This window comes from Bombina bombina, chromosome 3 (genome assembly GCF_027579735.1).
Source record: "Bombina bombina isolate aBomBom1 chromosome 3, aBomBom1.pri, whole genome shotgun sequence".
In the NCBI taxonomy this organism is placed as follows: domain Eukaryota; kingdom Metazoa; phylum Chordata; class Amphibia; order Anura; family Bombinatoridae; genus Bombina; species Bombina bombina.
Genome location: NC_069501.1, coordinates 843,295,278 through 843,320,410, shown reverse-complemented (window position 1 = coordinate 843,320,410; position 25,133 = coordinate 843,295,278). Strand labels below are relative to the sequence as shown.

The 25,133-nt window shown below is 39.4% G+C and overlaps 1 protein-coding gene across 1 annotated transcript in view; it reads right to left on the bottom strand.

Annotated features, from left to right (window-relative positions):
- Window positions 1-23,346, bottom strand: part of BIVM (basic, immunoglobulin-like variable motif containing) — a 79,314-nt gene extending 55,968 nt beyond the window's left edge. The window contains exons 1-3 of the mRNA XM_053705474.1: window positions 23,285-23,346; window positions 22,470-22,574; window positions 16,009-16,103 (exon numbers count right to left, since the gene is read on the bottom strand). Coding sequence (XP_053561449.1) covers window positions 16,009-16,103; window positions 22,470-22,574; window positions 23,285-23,346 — 262 coding nt within the window. The remainder of the gene's footprint in view (window positions 1-16,008; window positions 16,104-22,469; window positions 22,575-23,284) is intronic.
- Between the last annotated feature and the right edge of the window lie 1,787 nt (window positions 23,347-25,133).

The following is a 25,133-nucleotide window of genomic DNA, read 5'->3' as shown; positions in this document are numbered from 1 at the left end:
AGAGGGCATTATAATGCGTTTTTTGTTTTGTTTGTTTTTTAATAATAAAAATAAAAACTGCACAGTTGGTAGTAGTGGGGTGTAAGAAAAAATAAATATATATATATATATATATATATATATACATACACATACACATATATATATATATATATATATATATATATATATATACACACTCACACATATACACACAGTATCTCACAAAAGTGAGTACACATTTTTGTAAATATTTTATTATATCTTTTCATGTGACAACACTGAAGAAATTACACTTTGCTAAATGTAAAGTAGTGGGTGTACAGCCTGTATAACAGTGTACATTTGCTGTCCCCTCAAAATAACTCAACACACAGCCATTAATGTCTAAACAGTTGGCAACAAAAGTGAGTACACCCCTAAGTGGAAATGTCCAAATTGGGCCCATATAGCCATTTTCCCTCCCTAGTGTCATGTGACTCAGTGTTACAAGGTCTCAGGCATAAATGGGGAGCAGGTGTGTTAAATTTGGTGTTACCGCTCCCACACTCTATCATGCTGGTCACTGGAAGTTCAACATGGCACCTCATGGCAAAGAACTCTGAGGATCTGAAAAAAAGTATTGTTGCTCTACATAAAGATGGCCTAGGCTATAAGAAGACTGCCAAGACCCTGAAAGCTGCTTGGTGGGCAAGACCATACAGCGGTTTCACAGGACAGGTTCCACTCAAAACAGGCCTCGCCATGGTCGACCAAAGAAGTTGAGTGCACGTGCTTAGCATCATATCCAGATTTTGTCTTTGTGAAATAGATGTATGAGTGCTGCCAGCATTGCTGCAGAGATTGAAGAGGTGGGGGGTCAGCCTGTCAGTGCTCAGACCATACGCCGTACACTGCATCAAATTGGTCTGCATGGCTGTTGTCCAGAAGGAAGCCTCTTCTAAAGATGATGCACAAGAAAGCCCGCAGTTTGCTGAAGACAAGCAGACTAAGGACATTGATAACTGGAACCATGTCCTGTGGTCCGATTAGACTAAGATAAACTTATTTGGTTTAGATGGTGTCAAGCGTCTGTGGCGGCAACCAGGTGAGGAGTACAAAGACAAGTGTGTCTTGCCTACAGTCAAGCATGGTGATGGGAGTGTCATGGTCTGGGCCTGCATGAGTGCTGCCAGCACTGGGGAGCTACAGTTCATTGAGGGAACATGAATGCCAACATGTACTGTGACATACTGAAGCAGAGCATGATACCCTCCCTTTGGAGACTGGGCCGCAGGGCAGTATTCCAACATGATAAAGACCCCAAACACACCTTCAAGACGACCACTGCCTTGTTAAAGAAGCTAATGGTAAAGGTGATGGACTGGCCAAGCATGTTTCCAGACCTAAATCATATTGAGCATCTGTGGGGCATCCTCAAACGGAAGGTGGGGGAGCGCAAGGTCTCTAAAATCCATCAGCTCCGTGATATCATCATGGAGGAGTGGAAGAGAACTCCACTGGCAACCTGTGAAGCTCTGGTGAACTCCATGTCCAAGAGGATTAAGGCAGTGCTGGAAAATAATGGTGGCCACACAAAATATTGACACTTTGGGCCCAATTTGGATATTTCTACTTAGGGGTGTACTCACTTTTGTTGCCAACGGTTTAGACATTAATGACTGTATGTTGAGTTATTTTGAGGGGACAGCAAAATTTACACTGTTATACAGGCTGTACACTCACTACTTTACATTGTAGCAAAGTGTCAGTTCTTCAATGTTGTCACATGAAAAGATATAATAAAATATTTACAAAAATGTGAGGGCTGCACTCACTTTTGTGAGATACTGTATACATAGAAGATCCATTTGCCTCTATATATTTAGAACGTGGCACACCCTCCTATAATATTGATTTGATTAGCCTCTGTATTTAATTGATTTTTCTTTCCTTTTGGTTTGAAGTTACAAATTTAGTTAATAGTTCATATAGTATTCATCGCTGAAATGAGTCTTCAATATACCCATATTTCAACCCTATATTACATATGATCTTATTTTGTGTATCACCTACTAGCTTATACTGCACATAGCTGCATCAGCTCTGATAGTACATATTCGCCAAATATAGCTCCCTCCCCAACCCCCTTATCCTTACTGGATAAGCATAGGAAAATGCATCCTACGCAAACCCTATTTTATTCCTTTCCATCCCCCGCCCTAAAACTCCCCCCCAGCTATAATTATTATTTTGGAGGTCCATGAATGACCCTTGTTCACTACCCTGGGACAACACTTTTTAAGATGTTTTATCATAGTCACAAGGGATATATGTTTATATCTATAGTTTGAAAAACTTAAAAAAAAAATGAGATGTTGCACTATCTGCTTATCTTTTCACGCAAGACATGTTTAGGTTGAGACATTCCTTCACATTAATATATTTTGCCATTATGTTGGTAATTTTTATATATTGATTGTTTGTTTGCATCATCTCAATAAAAAAAAAGAGGAAGATCAGACAAAAGGAATAGTATAGTGGTAAGTGACAGAAGCTGGTATATAGCAGAATCCATAAGACAACTAAGTGATGAAGCTGTCTATTGTAAATTATCTATGAATCCTACAGTATGGATACAGAGAAAGCTGCAATCTATTTTGGATGAGGGGCTGGAAAATGGCCACATAAATAGAGCTGCATTTGAGAGTCTTTTTGTAGAGCAACCTAAAATACCCATTTTCTATCATCTGCCTAAAACACACAAAGGGCTGAATGATATAAAAGGGAGACCGATCATATCAGGAATGGGATCAGTACTTGAACTACTTTCAAATTGGGTGGATGAGATTTTACAGCCCCGGCTCCAAAGATTAGAGAGTCATCTAAAAGACACTAAGCAAGTTTTAAACATCTTTAAAGATTTTGTATGGAAAGAAACATTCAGCTGGTTGACAGTCAATGTGGTTTCTTTATATTCCACAATCCCACATGACCTTGGTTTAAGAGTTATTGCTCAATTCCTAGATTTGGAAAGAAACTTTGACAATGGATTTAAAGAATTTCTATTGGATGTTATCAAGTTCCTCCTAGAGCATAACTATTTAATGTTCGAGGGGGAATACTACCTACAAAAGCAAGGAACTGCTGGGGGGGCGTGGTTTGCGCCCTCATATGCTAACTTGTTTATGGGGTGGCTGAAACCGTGTCTGGTCCTAGGAGATAGTAACCCGTTTAGGAAGTCTATAATCCTGTATAAAAGATTTATAGACAACCTGATTATGGTCTGGGATGGTGACAAAGAAGGGTCAGAACTATGTTTAATTTCTTAATAGAAATTCTATGGGTAGGAGATTCACATATGAGTGGAATAAAGATAAAATTAACTATCTTGACTTAATGTTAAGTGCAAATAATACTGCAAAGAAAGTTAAAACTGACCTCTATTGAAAGTCTATAGCAGGTAATGCCCTCCTTCATGCTACCAGTAATAACCCTAGATACGTGGTAAAAGGAATTATCAAAGGACAAATGGTGAGGGTGAAAAGAAGCTGTTTGCAAACAAGTGGATACAAAAAAAGCCAAAAAGGAACTGACAGATAGGGGATACCCCAAAAAGCAGATTGAAAGTATTGGTAAACAGGTAGACGATATGGACAGAGGTGAACTCCTAGCCCCTAAAGAAGTTAAACCTAAAGATCAGAAACCGTTGTTTATTGCCCAGTACTCAAATCAATATACAACTATTTGCAATATCATTAAAAAATATCAAGCTATGATGTATGGAGATGTTGCCCTTAAGAAAACAATAGAACAAGGCTGTAAATTTGTGTACAAAAGAGGTAAAACATTGGGTAATTTGCTTTCCCCTAGCCTGGCTTCGAACAAATGGCACCTACAGATATGGTAGTAGGAGGTGCCGTGCATGTGGCTATATTAAAGTGCCGAAAAAGTTCAGTTCTTACACTACTGGTAAAGAGTTCGATATAAAAGGCTGTATCAATTGTACCACAGACTATGTTATATATATGATAGAATGCTCTGAACATAAAAAGCAGTATATTGGGATGACAACTCGTGACGTAAACACGCATAAGAGAACATCTCACATATATTGAAAACGACATACCATGCTCTGCTCTAGCTAAACATTTTATAGATGAACATAATCAGGATGTAAAAATATTAAGGTGGAATGCAATAGAGGTTATTAGGAAACCCCAGAGAGGAGGGGATAGGCTTAACCAGTTAAAAAGGCAAAAAGCATATTGGATCGTTAGGCTCAAAACTCAGGTACTCCTAGGATTCAATTCAGAGCATGATATCATTAATTGCTGGTTTTAATAATACAGCATAGAACAGGGAAGTGCAAAATACAAGGCACTCTATAATGATCTATGCATGCTAAACTTAAATCTAAATTGTTTATACAAACCCCTATTTATACTCTTGTCCTAAGGTATCCGTTTTGGAAGGTGCAAGCTGTACTCATAGCTTATTTGTTTACATAAATTCCAGCTTAGTCCTTTGTCCTAAAGGATTATATATATATATATATATATATATATATATATATATATATATATATATATATATATATATATATATATATATATATAATGTAATAACTAACTAGACTAAAACATTGAGCCTTCTAAGCTTAAAACTTTAAGATTCTAATATTTTAGAAGAGGTTGACTATTTTTATATAGCAGTACTAATCATGTGTATACTTTGTTTTCTATATTCTCTATATATGCCTTAGGTTTGAGTATGGTTTTACTGTTACTCTATTTTGAATTACAGTTTCTCTATTTTGAACTAAAAGTTGTACATATCAATAGAAATTGAATTAATATTCAGATATTATATAAATATATATATATATATATACATATATATATATATATATATATATATATATATACACTCAATTGTATAGGTATATTGGAGAGTCTTCTAGGTTAAGGATCTGTAATAGTTAAGTGGGAGTGGTGCGGTCTTTTACCTGGGTATTAAGTCACAGGTGAAGTGTTTGAAAGTATGGTTTATGATTATGGCATGATTGTAAGCCGAAACGCGTAAGACCTCCGTTTTCCACACTACAAGTACTTGCTATGTTATGTTATTTTATTCCGTTTGAATAAAGTGTGATTTTTTTTTTATTGCCTGGGTCGCTCTATTTTTTGGTGAATTCTCTGCTACAAGCGAAGGGGGAGCTTGTTAACTTGATCAAAGGCAAAGAGACCGTGACGACTAAGGACGATATTGAGGCCGGGAGAACTTGCAACTAACCAGCCACAGCTGTTTTGCTGCCGGAGCGGAAAGGAGTGCTATTCAGCGGTGGGACTACACAGAGCAACACAGCAGCATCTCGCAGATGTGAAGGTGTAAGGAGACGGGGAGCCATGCTACCATCCAAGTCCTCGATAATACAAAGGATAGACATCCGACTCCAGTTAGGATCCACTTTAGGCCAAGGGAGTGTATGGTAAGAGGCAACTACTTTTGTGGAAGTAGCTGTAGGCTGTATCCTGCACACCTATTGCTGTTGCTTGTTTAGGTTGATAGGCAAAGTCCTGCATTTACTTATTGCACTGCTGACCTCTGTAGATACTGAAATATCTAACCGAGCTGGATTGCTGGATTGTCCTGACAAGTGTATATAAACTGCTGCATATAGAGAGAGTCTAGGTAGTGTGTGTGTATATGTATATATATATATATATATATATATATATATATATATATATATGTGTGTGTGTGTGTGTGTGTGTGTGTGTGTGTGTGTGTGTGTGTGTGTGTGTGTGTGTATGTATGTATATATATATATATATATATATATATATATATCCTCCATGTGTATCTGCACTCTCAATGTCCAAAAGTCGCCAACCAGGGTGCCAGATCAATAAGTATTCATAGTAATCTGCAACATAGGACTGCACTCACTGGATTTATGTAAAAAATCTCTTTAATTAGGTAACGTTTCGGAGCACGCAGGCTCCTTCCTCAGACCAATACAAAACATGCAACTAAACACTGTGTCTTATAAACATATTGTGCCCCACCCACCACCAAATTAACTGTGAATTGCGCCAAAACTGGGGTTGTCATAGTGATAACCCCTAACCCCCTCAGTGTTACCATACTACTAATCAAACAATTCCTAGGATAATTCATAAAAGCTTCAAAGTTGTATAGGTGGTACAATAAATGCATGAGCCACAAAAAGTGCCTATTACTAAATGTAAAGCTAAACATCCATGTGTTCCAGTACATACATAAATGGATTACTTAGATAAAAGATATATGACTGCCAAAACATTTCATATTGGTGTAAATTAGACCTTCATATGTGATATATCGACATATAGATATATATGGCAGTACAGCAGTGCATTACACATAGTCACATCGGTTATACATGTATTAGTCATTACATCAGAGTAGCACTGTGTAACCCTCTTATTGTGTTTGAACTGTGAGTTCATATTAACGTTTATGATATGCCGTTCCCACTAGGTGATAATGTATCTGCAGCTGATCTCTATTCAATCAAAATTAGGGACTCGTACTGTAAACCCTTAAAGTAGCATTATCACTCTTACCTTATGTATTACTTTATAATATGTCTGTATATGTTGTGTTTTAAGGTCAGATTAGGCTCCCAATCTTCTGTAGGACAGATCGTTGCATGAACAAAAACGTAGCTAAAAGAACGGGCCACTAGATTGTATTAGGCGCCCAGAGAAGCAGCTCCGGCGCCCGTACTGCTCATTAGCATAGCGCATGGCTAATTTACATAAGTTGATGACGTATGCGCGTGTATCTGCGCGTCGTCATGGTGACCCAGCAGGGCGTTAGGCAATATGCGATCATGACCGCTTGTGTTACATCGTGTTAGCTATAGTCAAAGCCTTAATATGGGACACACTTAAAGGAATATTCCTTTAGCAAGGGCATACAAAATAAAAAATAAAGATTTAAAATTTATATTTCACACTGAGTGGGCTGAGAGCATCGTAATGGATGTATATATATGTGTGTGTCACCACTGTATTACTGACATACATCTAAGTGTCTCATAAGGCTAACCACATTATGTATAAAGTTTGTACATATACTTTAAGTTAGGCACACTAAGTATGACAGAGAGACCTTATCCCCTGTAATGTTGATAACAAAAATAATCAAGTAGCAATCCATAGAAATGCAGAAGGCTGTGTAAGTCTTTGTAGCCTATTCAACAATAAAACAGCCATAGGGTTAGACTACGTGTGGGGTCAGTTCAGATAGAACTGAAAGTTTTTTACATTAACACATATGTGTATACAAATGTTTAATAATAGTACAGTCTAGGACCTTGTGCCTGGACCCTCATGAGTCCATTCAGCAAAACCTCAAAATATATCATTGGTTTACTGTTATAAATGGCAATCAAAGTGACATCACATTCTCCCGAATAGCTTAGTATAGGTTTAGCAATATAGTGTTATTAGATTGTTAATGTCTTTAGGTAAAAAAAGTCTGTATCAGTCCTACTGAAAACAGATCCTGTGTTAGGTTGCCAGGAACAAACACAGTGTACTCCAACTAGTTCAAGAATACCATAGGTGTCCCATTAATACCCATATGTCACGTATTAAAGTGACCTGCTTCCATCACTAAGTAGCCAACACACAGGCCCATAAATGACACTTAAGTTGGACCCACCAAGTGTGTATCACACTAGGGCATATGAAACTCACTGGTTAGTTAACCAACTATAGTGTGTCCAGGCAGGTCCTGTACCTTATCTGTGCACCGCTGGTCCAACATCATGACCTGACTTGTGTCCCACACTCGCGGGTGGAATGCACCAGGTGCCTCATCACAAGACCGGAATGTAAAGTAGCCATTGTAGCTTAGTTTCAGAGGAAGCAGTGCCAGTCATTGGACATATTCAGGCCTTTGGGGTATAGGGTACCAAGTCTATGAATCCATCTCGCTTCCATCTGGAGTAGGGTTCTATCTCTGTCCCCACCTCGTTTGAGGGATGGAACGTGGTCAATCAAGATGAACCTTAAATCTGTTACTTTATGTTTGGCCATAAGGAAATGTCTTGCCACAGGTTGGTCCGAAGTTCCTTTATCCAGGGCGCTTCTTATGGCTGATCTATGGTTCGCCATTCTGAGACGTGCATTGTCTGTCGTTTTTCCTACATAAAATTGGCCACAGCAGCAACTCAATAGATAGATCACATGAGACGTCGTACAGGTGATATAATGTCTTATTGTGTACTTTTGAGTAGTGTGTGGATGTCTAAACACTTTACATGGGATCATTCCACTGCAAGTTGTGCATCCAAGGCATCTGTAGCAGCCCTTTTTCTTTGTCATAAGCCATTGCTGTTTCATATAGCTGTTTCATATAGCATTGCTGTGGGTCTGTGGGGACTTTGAAAACTATTTGGATATACACAGATTCCAAAGGAACCTTAAATTAAAAGAACATTTCAAAGACTTTCCAACTGAGAAAGAAATTAAGCGATTTAAACCAAAAAGCAAATTCGAACCAAAAACATGCGGATCAAGCATCAAAACCTACACCAGACTTATTGGCAATGACAGTAAAAAACTGGAACAGATGAAACACAGACCTAACCTCAATAGAGCTGAAAGAATGGCACTCAAATCATTATCCAATGACACTGGGATAGTCATTCGCCCAGCGGACAAGGGAGGAGCCATTATTGTGATGAACTATGACCAATATCGCAAGGAAATTCTTCGCCAACTTAATGATCATCAGACTTACAAAAAACTTACCCGAGATCCAACTAACTCTTTTAAAAGGGACATTGATATGACTCTATCTGAAGCAAAACGGCTGAATTGGATCAGCAGTGATGAATTTAATTTTCTCAATAGTATGTATCCCATACATCCAATTCTATATACCCTTCCCAAGATACACAAGGACCAAAAGAACCCCCCTGGGAGGCCAATTGTATCGGCACGGGGGTCCCTGCTGCAACCCCTAGCAATATTTGTTGACGCAATCCTACAGCCACTGGTGAGATCAATGGACTCATATATTAGGGACTCAGGTGACCTCATTACCATACTTAGTACCGTGGACACAATTAGCGACAGTGACCTGTTGGTCACTATGGACGTAAGGAGCCTATACACGGTTATCCCCCACACAGATGGACTCAAGGCAGTCACACTAGCCCTGTCAAGGTTCCCATATGTGGGACCTCCGCTTTCCCTGATACTTGACCTACTGGAGAAATGTTTAACCCTCAACTACTTTCGCTTTGAAAGTACGTTCTACCAACAGCTTATGGGGACAGCAATGGGGTCGAACATGGCCCCATCTTACGCTAACTTGTACATGGAGCGCTATGAGCGTGATATCATAGATGTATACAATATTGATACAATAAGACATTTCAAAAGGTACATTGATGATGTCTTCCTCATATGGCAGGGCACGGAGGAATCCTTGAAGGAATGGGTAGTACAACTTAACACACTTGAATCCCCAATTAAATTTGAGTTGAAATATGACCTGAACAGTATTGACTTTCTAGATCTAAGAATCTATAAGAAAGGAGGCAAACTATTCACAACTCTATACACCAAACCAACTGATCGAAACTCTATTCTTGAGGCATCCAGTAACCATCCTCCACACACCAGAAAGGCGATCATAAAGTCACAGATGATCCGAGTATTAAGAAATAATACTGAAAATAGTAACCGTGAACCACAACTACAAATGATGACAGAGAAGTTCCTACAAAGGGGATACAAGATGGAGCTCATACAGGGTGTCATTGATGAGATCATTACTCAGGAGGATCACCAGTCTAAATGTCTGGCACAGACCAAAAAGGAAAGGATGATATTCACCACCACCTATAATAAAGGGAAAGACAAGATGGCACAGGACATCAGAAATAGATGGGAGATCCTAGCGACTGACCAGAGTTTACCATTTACACATATGGACCCCCCCATTATGGGGTATAGACGTGGAAGGAGTCTAAGGGATCTACTCATGGCTACAGACCCACAGCAATGCTATATGAAACAGCAATGGCTTATGACAAAGAAAAAGGGCTGCTACAGATGCCTTGGATGCACAACTTGCAGTGGAATGATCCCATGTAAAGTGTTTAGACATCCACACACTACTCAAAAGTACACAATAAGACATTATATCACCTGTACGACGTCTCATGTGATCTATCTATTGAGTTGCTGCTGTGGCCAATTTTATGTAGGAAAAACGACAGACAATGCACGTCTCAGAATGGCGAACCATAGATCAGCCATAAGAAGCGCCCTGGATAAAGGAACTTCGGACCAACCTGTGGCAAGACATTTCCTTATGGCCAAACATAAAGTAACAGATTTAAGGTTCATCTTGATTGACCACGTTCCATCCCTCAAACGAGGTGGGGACAGAGATAGAACCCTACTCCAGATGGAAGCGAGATGGATTCATAGACTTGGTACCCTATACCCCAAAGGCCTGAATATGTCCAATGACTGGCACTGCTTCCTCTGAAACTAAGCTACAATGGCTACTTTACATTCCGGTCTTGTGATGAGGCACCTGGTGCATTCCACCCGCGAGTGTGGGACACAAGTCAGGTCATGATGTTGGACCAGCGGTGCACAGATAAGGTACAGGACCTGCCTGGACACACTATAGTTGGTTAACTAACCAGTGAGTTTCATATGCCCTAGTGTGATACACACTTGGTGGGTCCAACTTAAGTGTCATTTATGGGCCTGTGTGTTGGCTACTTAGTGATGGAAGCAGGTCACTTTAATACGTGACATATGGGTATTAATGGGACACCTATGGTATTCTTGAACTAGTTGGAGTACACTGTGTTTGTTCCTGGCAACCTAACACAGGATCTGTTTTCAGTAGGACTGATACAGACTTTTTTTACCTAAAGACATTAACAATCTAATAACACTATATTGCTAAACCTATACTAAGCTATTCGGGAGAATGTGATGTCACTTTGATTGCCATTTATAACAGTAAACCAATGATATATTTTGAGGTTTTGCTGAATGGACTCATGAGGGTCGAGGCACAAGGTCCTAGACTGTACTATTATTAAACATTTGTATACACATATGTGTTAATGTAAAAAACTTTCAGTTCTATCTGAACTGACCCCACACGTAGTCTAACCCTATGGCTGTTTTATTGTTGAATAGGCTACAAAGACTTACACAGCCTTCTGCATTTCTATGGATTGCTACTTGATTATTTTTGTTATCAACATTACAGGGGATAAGGTCTCTCTGTCATACTTAGTGTGCCTAACTTAAAGTATATGTACAAACTTTATACATAATGTGGTTAGCCTTATGAGACACTTAGATGTATGTCAGTAATACAGTGGTGACACACACATATATATACATCCATTACGATGCTCTCAGCCCACTCAGTGTGAAATATAAATTTTAAATCTTTATTTTTTATTTTGTATGCCCTTGCTAAAGGAATATTCCTTTAAGTGTGTCCCATATTAAGGCTTTGACTATAGCTAACACGATGTAACACAAGCGGTCATGATCGCATATTGCCTAACGCCCTGCTGGGTCACCATGACGACGCGCAGATACACGCGCATACGTCATCAACTTATGTAAATTAGCCATGCGCTATGCTAATGAGCAGTACGGGCGCCGGAGCTGCTTCTCTGGGCGTCTAATACAATCTAGTGGCCCGTTCTTTTAGCTACGTTTTTGTTCATGCAACGATCTGTCCTACAGAAGATTGGGAGCCTAATCTGACCTTAAAACACAACATATACAGACATATTATAAAGTAATACATAAGGTAAGAGTGATAATGCTACTTTAAGGGTTTACAGTACGAGTCCCTAATTTTGATTGAATAGAGATCAGCTGCAGATACATTATCACCTAGTGGGAACGGCATATCATAAACGTTAATATGAACTAACAGTTCAAACACAATAAGAGGGTTACACAGTGCTACTCTGATGTAATGACTAATACATGTATAACCGATGTGACTATGTGTAATGCACTGCTGTACTGCCATATATATCTATATGTCGATATATCACATATGAAGGTCTAATTTACACCAATATGAAATGTTTTGGCAGTCATATATCTTTTATCTAAGTAATCCATTTATGTATGTACTGGAACACATGGATGTTTAGCTTTACATTTAGTAATAGGCACTTTTTGTGGCTCATGCATTTATTGTACCACCTATACAACTTTGAAGCTTTTATGAATTATCCTAGGAATTGTTTGATTAGTAGTATGGTAACACTGAGGGGGTTAGGGGTTATCACTATGACAACCCCAGTTTTGGCGCAATTCACAGTTAATTTGGTGGTGGGTGGGGCACAATATGTTTATAAGACACAGTGTTTAGTTGCATGTTTTGTATTGGTCTGAGGAAGGAGCCTGCGTGCTCCGAAACGTTACCTAATTAAAGAGATTTTTTACATAAATCCAGTGAGTGCAGTCCTATGTTGCAGATTACTATATATATATATATATATATGGTATGTGTGTATATATATATATATATATATATATATATATATGGTATGTGTGTATATATATATATATATATATATATATATATATACATACACACACATATACACACACATACACACTGCAATCGCTGCACTACTTACCCCTTAGCTGTGCAGGGTCTCTGACGGCATCAGAACAAGGCTCCCATTGGAGACTATGGAAGCTTGCTCTCGTGAGCGCAAAGCTTCATAGCACTGCGAACGCAAGCTTGCATTTACATTGAGCTTTACTTGTAATACCAGCGCACATTAGCGTCCATTCAAGTGATATTCAGTATGCTCTCATGAAAATAAGCTATGTTTAAACAAAGGATACAAAGAAAAAGAGGTAAATATAATAATAAAAGTAATTTGTATTTTTAACATTGTATGCTTTGTCTGAAGCATAAAAGTTTAAAAAGGACATGAAACCCAAATGTTTTCTTTTATGGTTCAGATAGAGTGTACAATTTTAAACAACTTTCTCTTGGTATCCTTTGTTGAAGATGCAGTGATACACTACTAGGAGCTTGCCAGCACATAGGGTGAACCAATATATGTGCAGCAATTAATCAGCAGCTCCAGAGCCTACCTAGGTATCTTTTTTTAACAAAGGATACCAAAAGAGCAAAACAAAATTAGCTAATAGAAATGAATTGTAAAGTTGTTTAAAATCACATGCTCTATCTGAATCCTGAAGGGAAAAAAATTTGGGTTTCATGTCCCTTTAATTTAGATTTTCATGTCCTTTTCATAGAATTTTATCTACTTAAAGGGCCAGTAAACCTAAAAAATAATGTTACATAATTCTGCACATAGTGCAGAATTATATAACATTATATTAGTGCTAGTTTTTTATTACATAATATATCCGGTATTTTTTATAAAAAGAAGAGGGTTTTCCAGACCCGCCCTCTGTGCTCTACTGAGCGGGTCTGGTTTTCCCTCAGAGCGCATCGGGCCAGCTGTCTAGTAACAGCCCGGCCCAAACGCGCCATTACATACAATGCAGCTCGCTCCTGCTGTCAGAGGGCGGGTCTGGAAAACTCTTCTTTTTATAAAAAATACTGGATATATTATGTAATAAAAAACTAGCACTAATATAATGTTATATAATTCTGCACTATGTGCAGAATTATATAACATTACTTTTTAGGTTTACTGGCACTTTAACTAGAAAGCCTGAAGCCAGGAGAACTGGTCACCTTATATCAAAGCTGATGCAAGTCCACTGACATATTTGGGAACCTTGAGAACTCCTGAAAAATATGATGGTATAAGCCTCTTACAGCTGTGTGTTTAAACAAGTTTAGCACTCATGAGTGCTCTTAACTCCTACCACATTCTAACATGTATATGGCAGTGTTTTTGTATGATCTATGAGAACCCTTCATTATCACATTTAGTTTGTCTTCCAAAACATTGATATCGGAAAAAAATTCAGATGCTGCTGAAGCACAATGTAACTAAATTATTATTATATTTTATTTGTACAGCTCCAATGGATTCTGCAGCACTATAAATAGCTCACAACTAATAATTTAAACGTGTAAGCTTATATTTTGTCGGTAGATAAAAACAAAAAGGTCCATCGTAAAGTGCATATAATAGAAAAAGACAATATCCATGGTCATCCTATGTTTATTTAATGCATTTTTCTTTCCAGCATTTGACAATACCACTATAAATGGAAGTCTATGAAAGCCATATATCAACTAAAAGTAAAAAGACTTTAGGAAATTATTTTTTAATAAACTGTCCTGTTGCTTAAAATTATAACCTCTTGTTCATGTATTATTCTATTAAAAATATCTTCCTATATTCGAAAATAATTTGGCTGCCGTCTGGATGGAGATGGATGTCCAGACTTCAGGAACCGTGAGTAGATATTCTGGGGTTAGTGTTAGGTTATTTTATTTTTTTGGGGTGGTTTTTTTTTAGATTAGGGAAGGGCAGTGTAAAAGAGCTGAATGCCCTTTTAAAGGGCAATGCCCATACAAATACCCCTTTAGGGGCAATGGGTAGTTTAGGATTTTTTAGAGAGTTTTTTTTATTTTATTTTGGGGGGTTAGTTGGGTGGTTGGTTTTACTGTTGGGGTAAAAGAGCTGTTTAACTTAGGGCAATGGCCTACAAAAGGCACTTTTAAGGGCTATTGGTAGTTTATTGTAGGCTAAGGGGTGTTTTTATTTTGGGGGGGGGCTTTTTATTTTTATAGGGCTATTAGATTAGGTGTAATTGTTTTTATTTTTAATAATTTCATTTATTCTTTTTTGTAAACTTAGTGTTTTATTATTTTTCGTAATTTAGTGTTTATTTTTTGTAATTTTAGATTCTTTTATTTTTTTTCGTAGTGTTGGGTTTTTTAAATTTGTAATTTAGGTTTTTCATTGGTAGTATTTTTTTATTTTATTAGAATAGTTATGTTAGTTTAATTTATAGTTTAATGTTAGGTTCATTTTTATTTCACAGGTAAGTTTTTATTTATTTCAATATAGATATATTGTAATTTTAATTTAAAGTTAGGGGAGTGTTAGGTTTAGAGGTTAGTACTTTAATTTAGTGTTTTGCGATGTTGGGGAGCGGCGCTCTAGGGGTTAATAGGTTTAGTTTAGTAGTTACAATGTGGGGGCTGGAGGTTTAGAGGTTAATAGGTTTATTTAGGTGTCGGCGATGTTGGGGAGCGGCGGATTAGGGGTTAATATATTTAAATAGTGTTGGCAATGTTGGTGGGCGGCAGATTAGGGGTTAATAACTATTTAATAGTCGCAATGTGGGTGGGCGGCAGATTAGGGGTTAATAACTATTTAATAGTCGCAATGTGGGTGGGCGGCTGATTAGGGGTTAATAACTATTTAATAGTCGCAATGTGGGTGGGCAGCTGATTAGGGGTTAATAGGTTTAATATAGTGTTTGTGATGCGGGAGGGTGTCGGTTTAGGGGTTAATAGGTAGTTTATGGGTGTTAGTGTACTTTGTAACATTTTATTATTATGAGTTTTGTGAAACTTTTTTGTTTCGCAAAATCCATAACTACTGCTCTCAGATGGTGTTATAGATTGTGTCAGTATAGGCTCTATCGCAAGCATTTTAGCCTGAACGCACAACCTGTAATACCGGCGATATGAAAATCCCACACAAATACGTCATTTTTTGAGTGCGTAATGGACGTTGCGTTACAGGCTAAAATGCTTGTGGTATAGCTATACCGACACAACACTTAATATGCGTTCCTGGCCATTCCACGTAATGGCCAAATTTTCAGAGTTAAAACCTATACCGCACCGTAACGCAAAACTCATAATCTAGCCGTATATTAATTAACAAAACAATGATAAATCCATTCTGATTATCCACATCCAAAAGAAACAGATTAGACTGTGCAGAACCCAATAACAACATAAGAAGTAAGAAAGTAAGCAAAGCAGATGAAATATTTACAATAAACAACTGAACACACTTACCAGATTCCCCAGCTGTCTTGTTCTTTCCATGTGGTTTATACAGAATATATGAACATCCTTTGACATGAAAATAGTCATTAATTTGTCTGAACCACCTGATGAGAGATGAGTATATTTAGCTATATATAATAAAGCCCTTTTTATTAAATATAAAAAATGCATAGCAGAGTAATGGTTAAAAAAAAATGGGCATCACAATATTTGTCAGTACTAAATATATCCTATGAGCACCTTAGTAACAGTGTTTAGTAGGTAATTTTCAGAATTTGATATGGCTATCAATAATGAAAGTACTGGTGGACTTTAACCAAGTGGGAAAATGGCTCAGTTGCTATAAGATATAATTAATTCACAGAAAATAAATTATATATATATATGAGAAAGACAAAAAAAAACTTTTGTAAACAGTTGATGAACAAAATTAAATTAAATGTACTTAAAGAAACAGAATTTATACTTACCTGATAAATTTCTTTCTCCAACGGTGTGTCCGGTCCACGGCGTCATCCTTACTTGTGGGAATATTCTCTTCCCCAACAGGAAATGGCAAAGAGCACAGCAAAAGCTGCCCATATAGCCCCTCCTCTGGCTCCGCCCCCCAGTCATTCGACCGACGGTTAGGAGAAAAAAAGGAGAAACTATAGGGTGCCGTGGTGACTGTAGTGTATAGAGAAAGACATTTTTCAATCCTGATTAAAAAACCAGGGCGGGCCGTGGACTGGACACACAGTTGGAGAAAGAAATTTATCAGGTAAGCATAAATTCTGTTTTCTCCAACATTGGTGTGTCCGGTCCACGGCGTCATCCTAACTTGTGGGAACCAATACCAAAGCTTTAGGACACGGTTGAAGGGAGGGAGCAAATCAGGTTACCTAAACGGAAGGCACCACGGCTTGCAAAACCTTTCTCCCAAAAATAGCCTCCGAAGAAGCATAAGTATCGAATTTGTAAAATTTGGCAAAAGTGTGCAGAGAAGACCAAGTCGCTGCCTTACATATCTGATCAACAGAAGCCTCGTTCTTGAAGGCCCATGTGGAAGCCACAGCCCTAGTAGAGTGAGCTGTGATTCGTTCAGGAGGCTGCCGTCCGGCAGTCTCATAAGCCAATCGGATGATGCTTTTCAGCCAGAAAGAAAGAGAGGTAGCAGTAGCTTTTTGTCCTCTCCTCTTACCAGAGTAAACGACAAACAAAGATGAAGTTTGTCTGAAATCCTTTGATGCGTCTAAATAGAACTTTAAAGCACGGACCACATCTAAATTGTGTAACAAACGTTCCTTCTTTGAAACTGGATTCAGACACAGAGAAGGAGCAACTATTTCCTGGTTAATATTCTTGTTGGAAACTACTTTTGGAAGAAAACCAGGTTTGGTACGCAAAACGACCTTATCTGAATGGAACACCAGATAGGGTGGATCACACTGCAAAGCAGATAATACAGAAACTCTTCTAGCAGAAGAAATAGCAACCAAAAACAGAACTTTCCAAGATAGTAACTTGATATCTATGGAATGTAAAGGTTCAAACGGAACCCCTTGAAGAACTGAAAGAACTAAATTTAGACTCCAAGGAGGAGTCATGGGTCTGTAAACAGGCTTGATTCTGACCAAAGCCTGTACAAAAGCTTGTACATCTGGCACAGCTGCCAGGCGTTTGTGTAACAAAACAGATAAAGCAGAAATCTGTCCTTTTAGAGAACTCGCTGACAACCCTTTATCCAAACCCTCTTGGAGAAAGGAAAGAATCTTAGGAATTTTAATTTTACTCCAGGAGAATCCCTTGGATTCACACCAACAGATATATTTTTTCCATATTTTATGGTAAATCTTTCTAGTCACAGGTTTTCTGGCTTGGACCAGAGTATCTATCACTGAATTTGAAAACCCACGCTTGGATAAAATCAAGCGTTCAATTTCCAAGCAGTCAGCTGCAGAGAAACTAGATTTGGATGTTCGAATGGACCTTGTACTAGAAGATCCTGTCTCAAAGGTAGCTTCCAAGGTGGAGCCGATGACATATTAACCAGGTCTGCATACCAAGTCCTGCGTGGCCACGCAGGAGCTATCAGAATCACCGAGGCCTTCTCCTGTTTGATCCTGGCTACGAGCCTGGGAAGGAGAGGAAACGGTGGAAACACATAAGCTAGGTTGAACGACCAAGGCGCCACTAATGCATCCACTAGAGTCGCCTTGGGATCCCTGGATCTGGACCCGTAGCAAGGAACCTTGAAGTTCTGACGAGACGCCATCAGATCCATGTCTGGAATGCCCCATAATTGAGTTAACTGGGCAAAGACCTCCGGGTGGAGTTCCCACTCCCCCGGATGGAAAGTCTGACGACTCAAATAATCCGCCTCCCAGTTGTCTACTCCTGGGATGTGAATTGCAGATAGATGGCAGGAGTGATCCTCCGCCCATTTGATGATCTTGGATACCTCTCTCATCGCCAAGGAACTCTTTGTTCCTCCCTGATGGTTGATGAAAGCTACAGTCGTCATGTTGTCCGACTGGAATCTTATGAATCCGGCCTTCGCTAGTTGAGGCCAAGCCCGGAGCGCATTGAATATCGCTCTCAGTTCCAGGATGTTTATCGGGAGAAGAGACTCTTACCAAGACCATAGACCCTGAGCTTTCAGGGAGTCCCAGACCGCGCCCCAGCCTAATAGACTGGCGTCGGTCGTGACAATGACCCACTCTGGTCTGCGGAAACTCATTCCCTGAGACAGATGATCCTGAGTCAACCACCAACGGAGTGAGTCTCTGGTTAACTGGTCTACTTGAATCTGGGGAGACAAGTCTGCATAATCCCCATTCCACTGTCTGAGCATGCACAGTTGCAATGGTCTTAGATGAATTCGAGCAAAAGGAACCACGTCCATTGCTGCCACCATTAGACCTATTACTTCCATGCATTGAGCTATGGAAGGCTGAGGAATAGAATGAAGAACTTGACAAGCCTTTAGAAGCTTTAATTTTCTGACCTCTGTCAGAAAGATCTTCATTTCTACAGAATCTATTATTGTTCCCAGAAAGGGAACTCTTGTAGACGGGGACAGGGAACTCTTTTCCACATTCACCTTCCACCCGTGAGACCTGAGAAAGGCTAATACAATGTCTGTATGAGCCTTTGATCTGGAAAGGGACGACGCTTGGATTAGAATGTTGTCTAGGTAAGGTGCCACTGCAATGCCCCTCAGTCTTAGAACCGCTAGAAGGGACCCTAGCACCTTTGTGAAGATTCTGGGAGCAGTGGCTAAACCGAACGGAAGAGCCACAAACTGGTAATGTATGTCCAGAAAGGCGAACCTTAGGAACTGATGATGATCTTTGTGGATAGGAATATGTAGGTACGCATCCTTTAAATCCACGGTAGTCATATAGTGACCCTCCTGGATTGTAGGTAAAATAGTTCGAATGGTTTCCATTTTGAACGATGGAACTCTGAGGAATTTGTTTAGAATTTTTAAATCCAGAATTGGTCTGAAAGTTCCCTCTTTTTTGGGAACTACAAACAGGTTTGAGTAAAACCCCTGACCTTGTTCCGCTGTTGGAACTGGGTGTATCACTCCTATCTTTAATAGGTCTCCTACGCAATGTAAGAATGCCTGTCTCTTTATCTGGTCTGAAGATAAGCGAGACATGTGGAACCTTCCCCTTGGAGGAAGTTCCTTGAATTCTAGAAGATAACCCTGAGAGACTATTTCTAGTGCCCAGGGATCCGGAACATCTCTTGCCCAAGCCTGAGCAAAGAGAGAAAGTCTGCCCCCTACTAGATCCGGTCCCGGATCGGGGGCTACCCCTTCATGCTGTCTTGGTAGCAGCAGCAGGCTTCTTGGCCCGTTTACCCTTGTTCCAGCCTTGCATTGGTTTCCAAGCTGGCTTAGCCTGGGAAGCGTTACCCTCTTGTCTAGAGGCTGCAGAGTTAGGAGACGGTCCGTTCCTGAAGTTACGAAAGAAACGAAAATTGGACTTATTCTTAGCCTTAAAAGGCCTATCCTGTGGGAGGGCATGGCCCTTTCCCCCAGTGATGTCTGAAATAATCTCCTTCAATTCTGGCCCAAAAAGGGTCTTACCTTTGAAAGGAATATTAAGCAATTTTGTCTTGGAAGGTACATCCGCCGACCAAGACTCTGCGCGCCACAATTGCAAACCCCAAATTTTTTGCCGCTAACCTCGCCAATTGCAAAGCGGCATCTAAAATAAAGGAATTAGCTAACTTAAGTGCGTGAATTCTGTCCATGACTTCCTCATATGGAGTCTCCTTATTGAGCGACTTTTCTAGTTCATCAAACCAAAAACACGCCGCCGTAGTGACAGGAATAATGCACGAAATTGGTTGGAGGAGGAAACCTTGCTGAACAAAAATCTTTTTAAGCAAACCCTCCAATTTTTTATCCATAGGATCTTTGAAAGCACAATTGTCCTCAATGGGAATAGTCGTGCGTTTAACTAGCGTAGAAACTGCCCCCTCAACCTTAGGGACTGTTTGCCATGCGTCCTTCCTTGGGTCGACCATGGGGAACATTTTCTTATGGGACAAAAGGTATGCCTGGTTTCTCCCACTCCTTAGTCACTATGTCCGCCACCCTTTTAGGTATCGGAAAGGCATCAGGGTGCACAGGGACCTCTAGGAATTTGTCCATTTTGCACAATTTTTCTGGAATGACTAAAGAGTCACAATCATCCAGAGTAGTTAGTACCTCCTTAAGGAAGGCGCGGAGATGCTCTAACTTAAATTTAAACGTCACAACATCAGGTTCTGCCTGTTGAGAAACTCTTCCTGAATCAGAAATTTCTCCCTCCGACAAACCCTCCCTCACTGCCAATTCTGACTGGTGTGAGGGTATGACAGATAAATTATCGTCAGCGCACTCTTGCTCTACTGTATTTAAAACTGAGCAATCACGCTTTCTTTGAAATGCTGGCATTTTGGATAAAATATTAGCTATAGAATTATCCATTACTGCCGTTAATTGTTGCATAGTAACAAGCATTGGCGCACTAGATGTACTAGGAGTCGCCTGCGCGGGCATAAATGGTATTGACACAGAAGGAGAGGATGGTGAACTACACCCACTACCTTCATTTGAGGAATCATCTTGGGCAACCTTATTAAATGTGACAGTACTGTCCTTACTTTGTCTGGACGCCATAGCACAATTATCACATACATTTGAAGGGGGGACCACCTTGGCCTCCATACATACAGAACATGTTCTATCTGAATTTACAGACATGTTAGACAGGCTTATACAGGCTATTAATGCAATAAAACCGTTTTTAAACAAAACCGTTACTGTCTCTTTAAATGTTAAACAGAGCACACTTTATTTCTGAATGTGTGAAAAACTATGAAGGAAATATCCGATCTTTACCAAATTTGCACCCTAGTGTCTTAATGCTTTAAAAGTATTGCACCCCAATTTTCAAGTTTGTAACCCCTTAAATGAGGAAACCGGAGCTGTTTTATCAATTAACAATTTTAAACCCACTACAGTCCCAGCCACAGCGTTTGCTGCGGCTTCACCTGTCCTTGGGGGTTATTCGCCACAGAAATAAGCCTTCCAGGAACGTTTTTAATGGCCACCAGACCCTCTCACATGAAGCTGCATGCACTGCATCCAAAAGAAACTGCGCAATTAAGGCGCGAAAATGAGGCTCTGCCTACTAGAGTGAAAGGCCCTTCCTGACTGGGAAAGGTGTCTAAACGACTGCCTGGCGCTTAAAAACGTTACCAAATTATTCTCAAGTTTTAAAACACTTCAAACCACATATAAATATCGAATAAAGCAATCGATTTAGCCCACAATAGTGTCAACCAGTATATAGCCCATTAATAAGCCTTCATTCTGTTATGAGTCTAAGAAAATGGCTTACCGATCCCAAAGAGGGAAAATGACAGTCTTCTAGCATTACTAAGTCTTGTTAGAAAATGGACTAGTCATACCTTGAGCAGAAAAGTCTGCAAACTGTTCCCCCCAACTGAAGTTCTCTGGGCTCAACAGTCCTGCGTGGGAACAGCAATTGATTTTAGTTACTGCTGCTAAAATCATACTCCTCTTTTAAACAGAACTCTTCATCCTTTTCTGTTTTAGAGTAAATAGTACAAACCGGCACTATTTTAAAATAACATACTCTTGATAGAAGAATAAAAAACTACAACTAACACCACATACTCTTCACCATCTCCGTGGAGATGCTACTTGTTTAGAGCGGCAAAGAGAATGACTGGGGGGCGGAGCCAGAGGAGGGGCTATATGGGCAGCTTTTGCTGTGCTCTTTGCCATTTCCTGTTGGGGAAGAGAATATTCCCACAAGTAAGGATGACGCCGTGGACCGGACACACCAATGTTGGAGAAATATAAAAAGCAAAATATATATTTGATATTAGATAATATTAAATGCTTATTGTAGGAATGATTTATTTCTTTAATGTCTTAAAATAAAAGCCCCAGTTTGAATTACCTCATCAAAGTTGTGTTCCCAGTAAAGGGTCCAAATCGAATCTCTTCAAATGGGGGCTGAAATCCCAAAATATGCAAAGCTTCCTCTTGTGTAATTGGTGGGAGGCTGAAGGTAAAAGTATAACATTTTATGAGAAAATATTGACTGTTACAGAACTAACCAACACAAAAGTTAGTAACAATTTATGACTCTTGAAGTAAGTCATAAATGGAAGTTTTCACCAAAATGAACAATTTAACCATTAAAATAGGTTTCTTTGAATATTCAGAATGCATATTCTTTATGTTTCTTGACACTAATACAGTGAACTTTATGGTGGCCATTTTCATTTATCTTGTCACTTAGCTAGTGAATTGTCTTAGTCTGAGGACTTGATTTTCCATCATTCTTTTTACTCCTGGCACATCCCTGGCCCCTGTTAAGTTGTATATTTGGTGTCAATTGTGGGACAAAGTCTTTAGATTCTTTGCCTCTGTGTATTGCTGTTGCTACAAGTCTCTTCCATTGTGGCCTAGATTATGTTCCCAAAACTCAAATGTATCTCTATTTATGCATTATGCCTGCTACTTAAATGGGCCATAGCTAGAAACTTTACAAAACCATAGCTAACTCATGGGCACAAAATAATACCAGTTTAGAACATCTCTATAAAATGGAGGAACATGTCTTTACCACGATGAACAACAATGTAGCGTTTCATTAAATCGTAGCTCCTTGTAATGAGGGCTTATGGAATGAGACCTCTTTATCTGTCACCTAAACAAAATAACTGAGCTTGCTCTTTAATTTCTAAAAAAAAGGGCCCTCTTATCTACCTATTGTTTATGGCTTCTTCCCCTTCTTTTTTCTTACTTCCCTTGGTTGAACAGGTTTCCATACCTATGTGGGCTTGAAAGGGACATGAAAGTCCAATTAAACTTTCATGGCTCAGATGGTATATTGTTATATTGGTATTCTTTGCTGAAAATCATACCTAGATAGCTTCAGGAGCAGCAGTGCACTACAGGGAGCCAAATGGTGATTGGTGGCTACACATATATAAACGCTTGTCACTGACTCACCAGATGTGTTCAGCTAGATCCATTGCTGCTCTGGAGCTGACTTTATCTATGTGTTTTACCCATTTGCAGGGATTAGTAATAAGCAAGCAATAGTGCAATAATAAAATGCTCCAACACAAAAGAGCATTTTTTTTTTCACATTCATGTCTCGTATTTCGTCAAGTTTATATTACCGTATTATGAATGCAACACAACTAAAGTGACGTTTCCTCTACCCTATGTTAAGGTGCAAAAAGAAAGGTAATATTACGTTCTTGTTATGGTTATACAGGGAGTGCATAATTATTAGGCAAATGAGTATTTTGACCACATCATCCTCTTTATGCATGCTGTCTTACTCCAAGCTGTATAGGCTCGAAAGCCTAATACCAATTAAGCATATTAGGTGATGTGCATCTCTGTAATGAGAAGGGGTGTGGTCTAATGACATCAACACCCTATATCAGGTGTGCATAATTATTAGGCAACTTCCTTTCCTTTGGCAAAATGGGTCAAAAGAAGGACTTGACAGGCTCAGAAAAGTCAAAAATAGTGAGATATCTTGCAGAGGGATGCAGCACTCTTAAAATTGCAAAGCTTCTGAAGCGTGATCATCGAACAATCAAGTGTTTCATTCAAAATAGTCAACAGGGTTACAAGAAGCGTGTAGAAAAACCAAGGCGCAAAATAACTGCCCATGAACTGAGAAAAGTCAAGCGTGCAGCTGGCCATATTTCAGAGCTGCAACATCACTGGAGTGCCCAAAAGCACAAGGTGTGCAATACTCAGAGACATGGCCAAGGTAAGAAAGGCTGAAAGACGACCACCACTGAACAAGACACACAAGCTGAAACGTCAAGACTGGGCCAAGAAATATCTCAAGACTGATTTTTCTAAGGTTTTATGGACTGATGAAATGAGAGTGAGTCTTGATGGGCCAGATGGATGGGCCCGTGGCTGGATTGGTAAAGGGCAGAGAGCTCCAGTCCGACTCAGACGCCAGCAAGGTGGAGGTGGAGTACTGGTTTGGGCTGGTATCATCAAAGATGAGCTTGTGGGGCCTTTTCGGGTTGAGGATGGAGTCAAGCTCAACTCCCAGTCCTACTGCCAGTTTCTGGAAGACACCTTCTTCAAGCAGTGGTACAGGAAGAAGTCTGCATCCTTCAAGAAAAACATGATTTTCATGCAGGACAATGCTCCATCACACGCGTCCAAGTACTCCACAGCGTGGCTGGCAAGAAAGGGTATAAAAGAAGAAAATCTAATGACATGGCCTCCTTGTTCACCTGATCTGAACCCCATTGAGAACCTGTGGTCCATCATCAAATGTGAGATTTACAAGGAGGCAAAACAGTACACCTCTCTGAACAGTGTCTGGGAGGCTGTGGTTGCTGCTGCACGCAATGTTGATGGTGAACAGATCAAAACACTGACAGAATCCATGGATGGCAGGCTTTTGAGTGTCCTTGCAAAGAAAGGTGGCTATATTGGTCACTGATTTGTTTTTGTTTTGTTTTTGAATGTCAGAAATGTATATTTGTGAATGTTGAGATGTTATATTGGTTTCACTGGTAAAAATAAATAATTGAAATGGGTATATATTTGTTTTTTGTTAAGTTGCCTA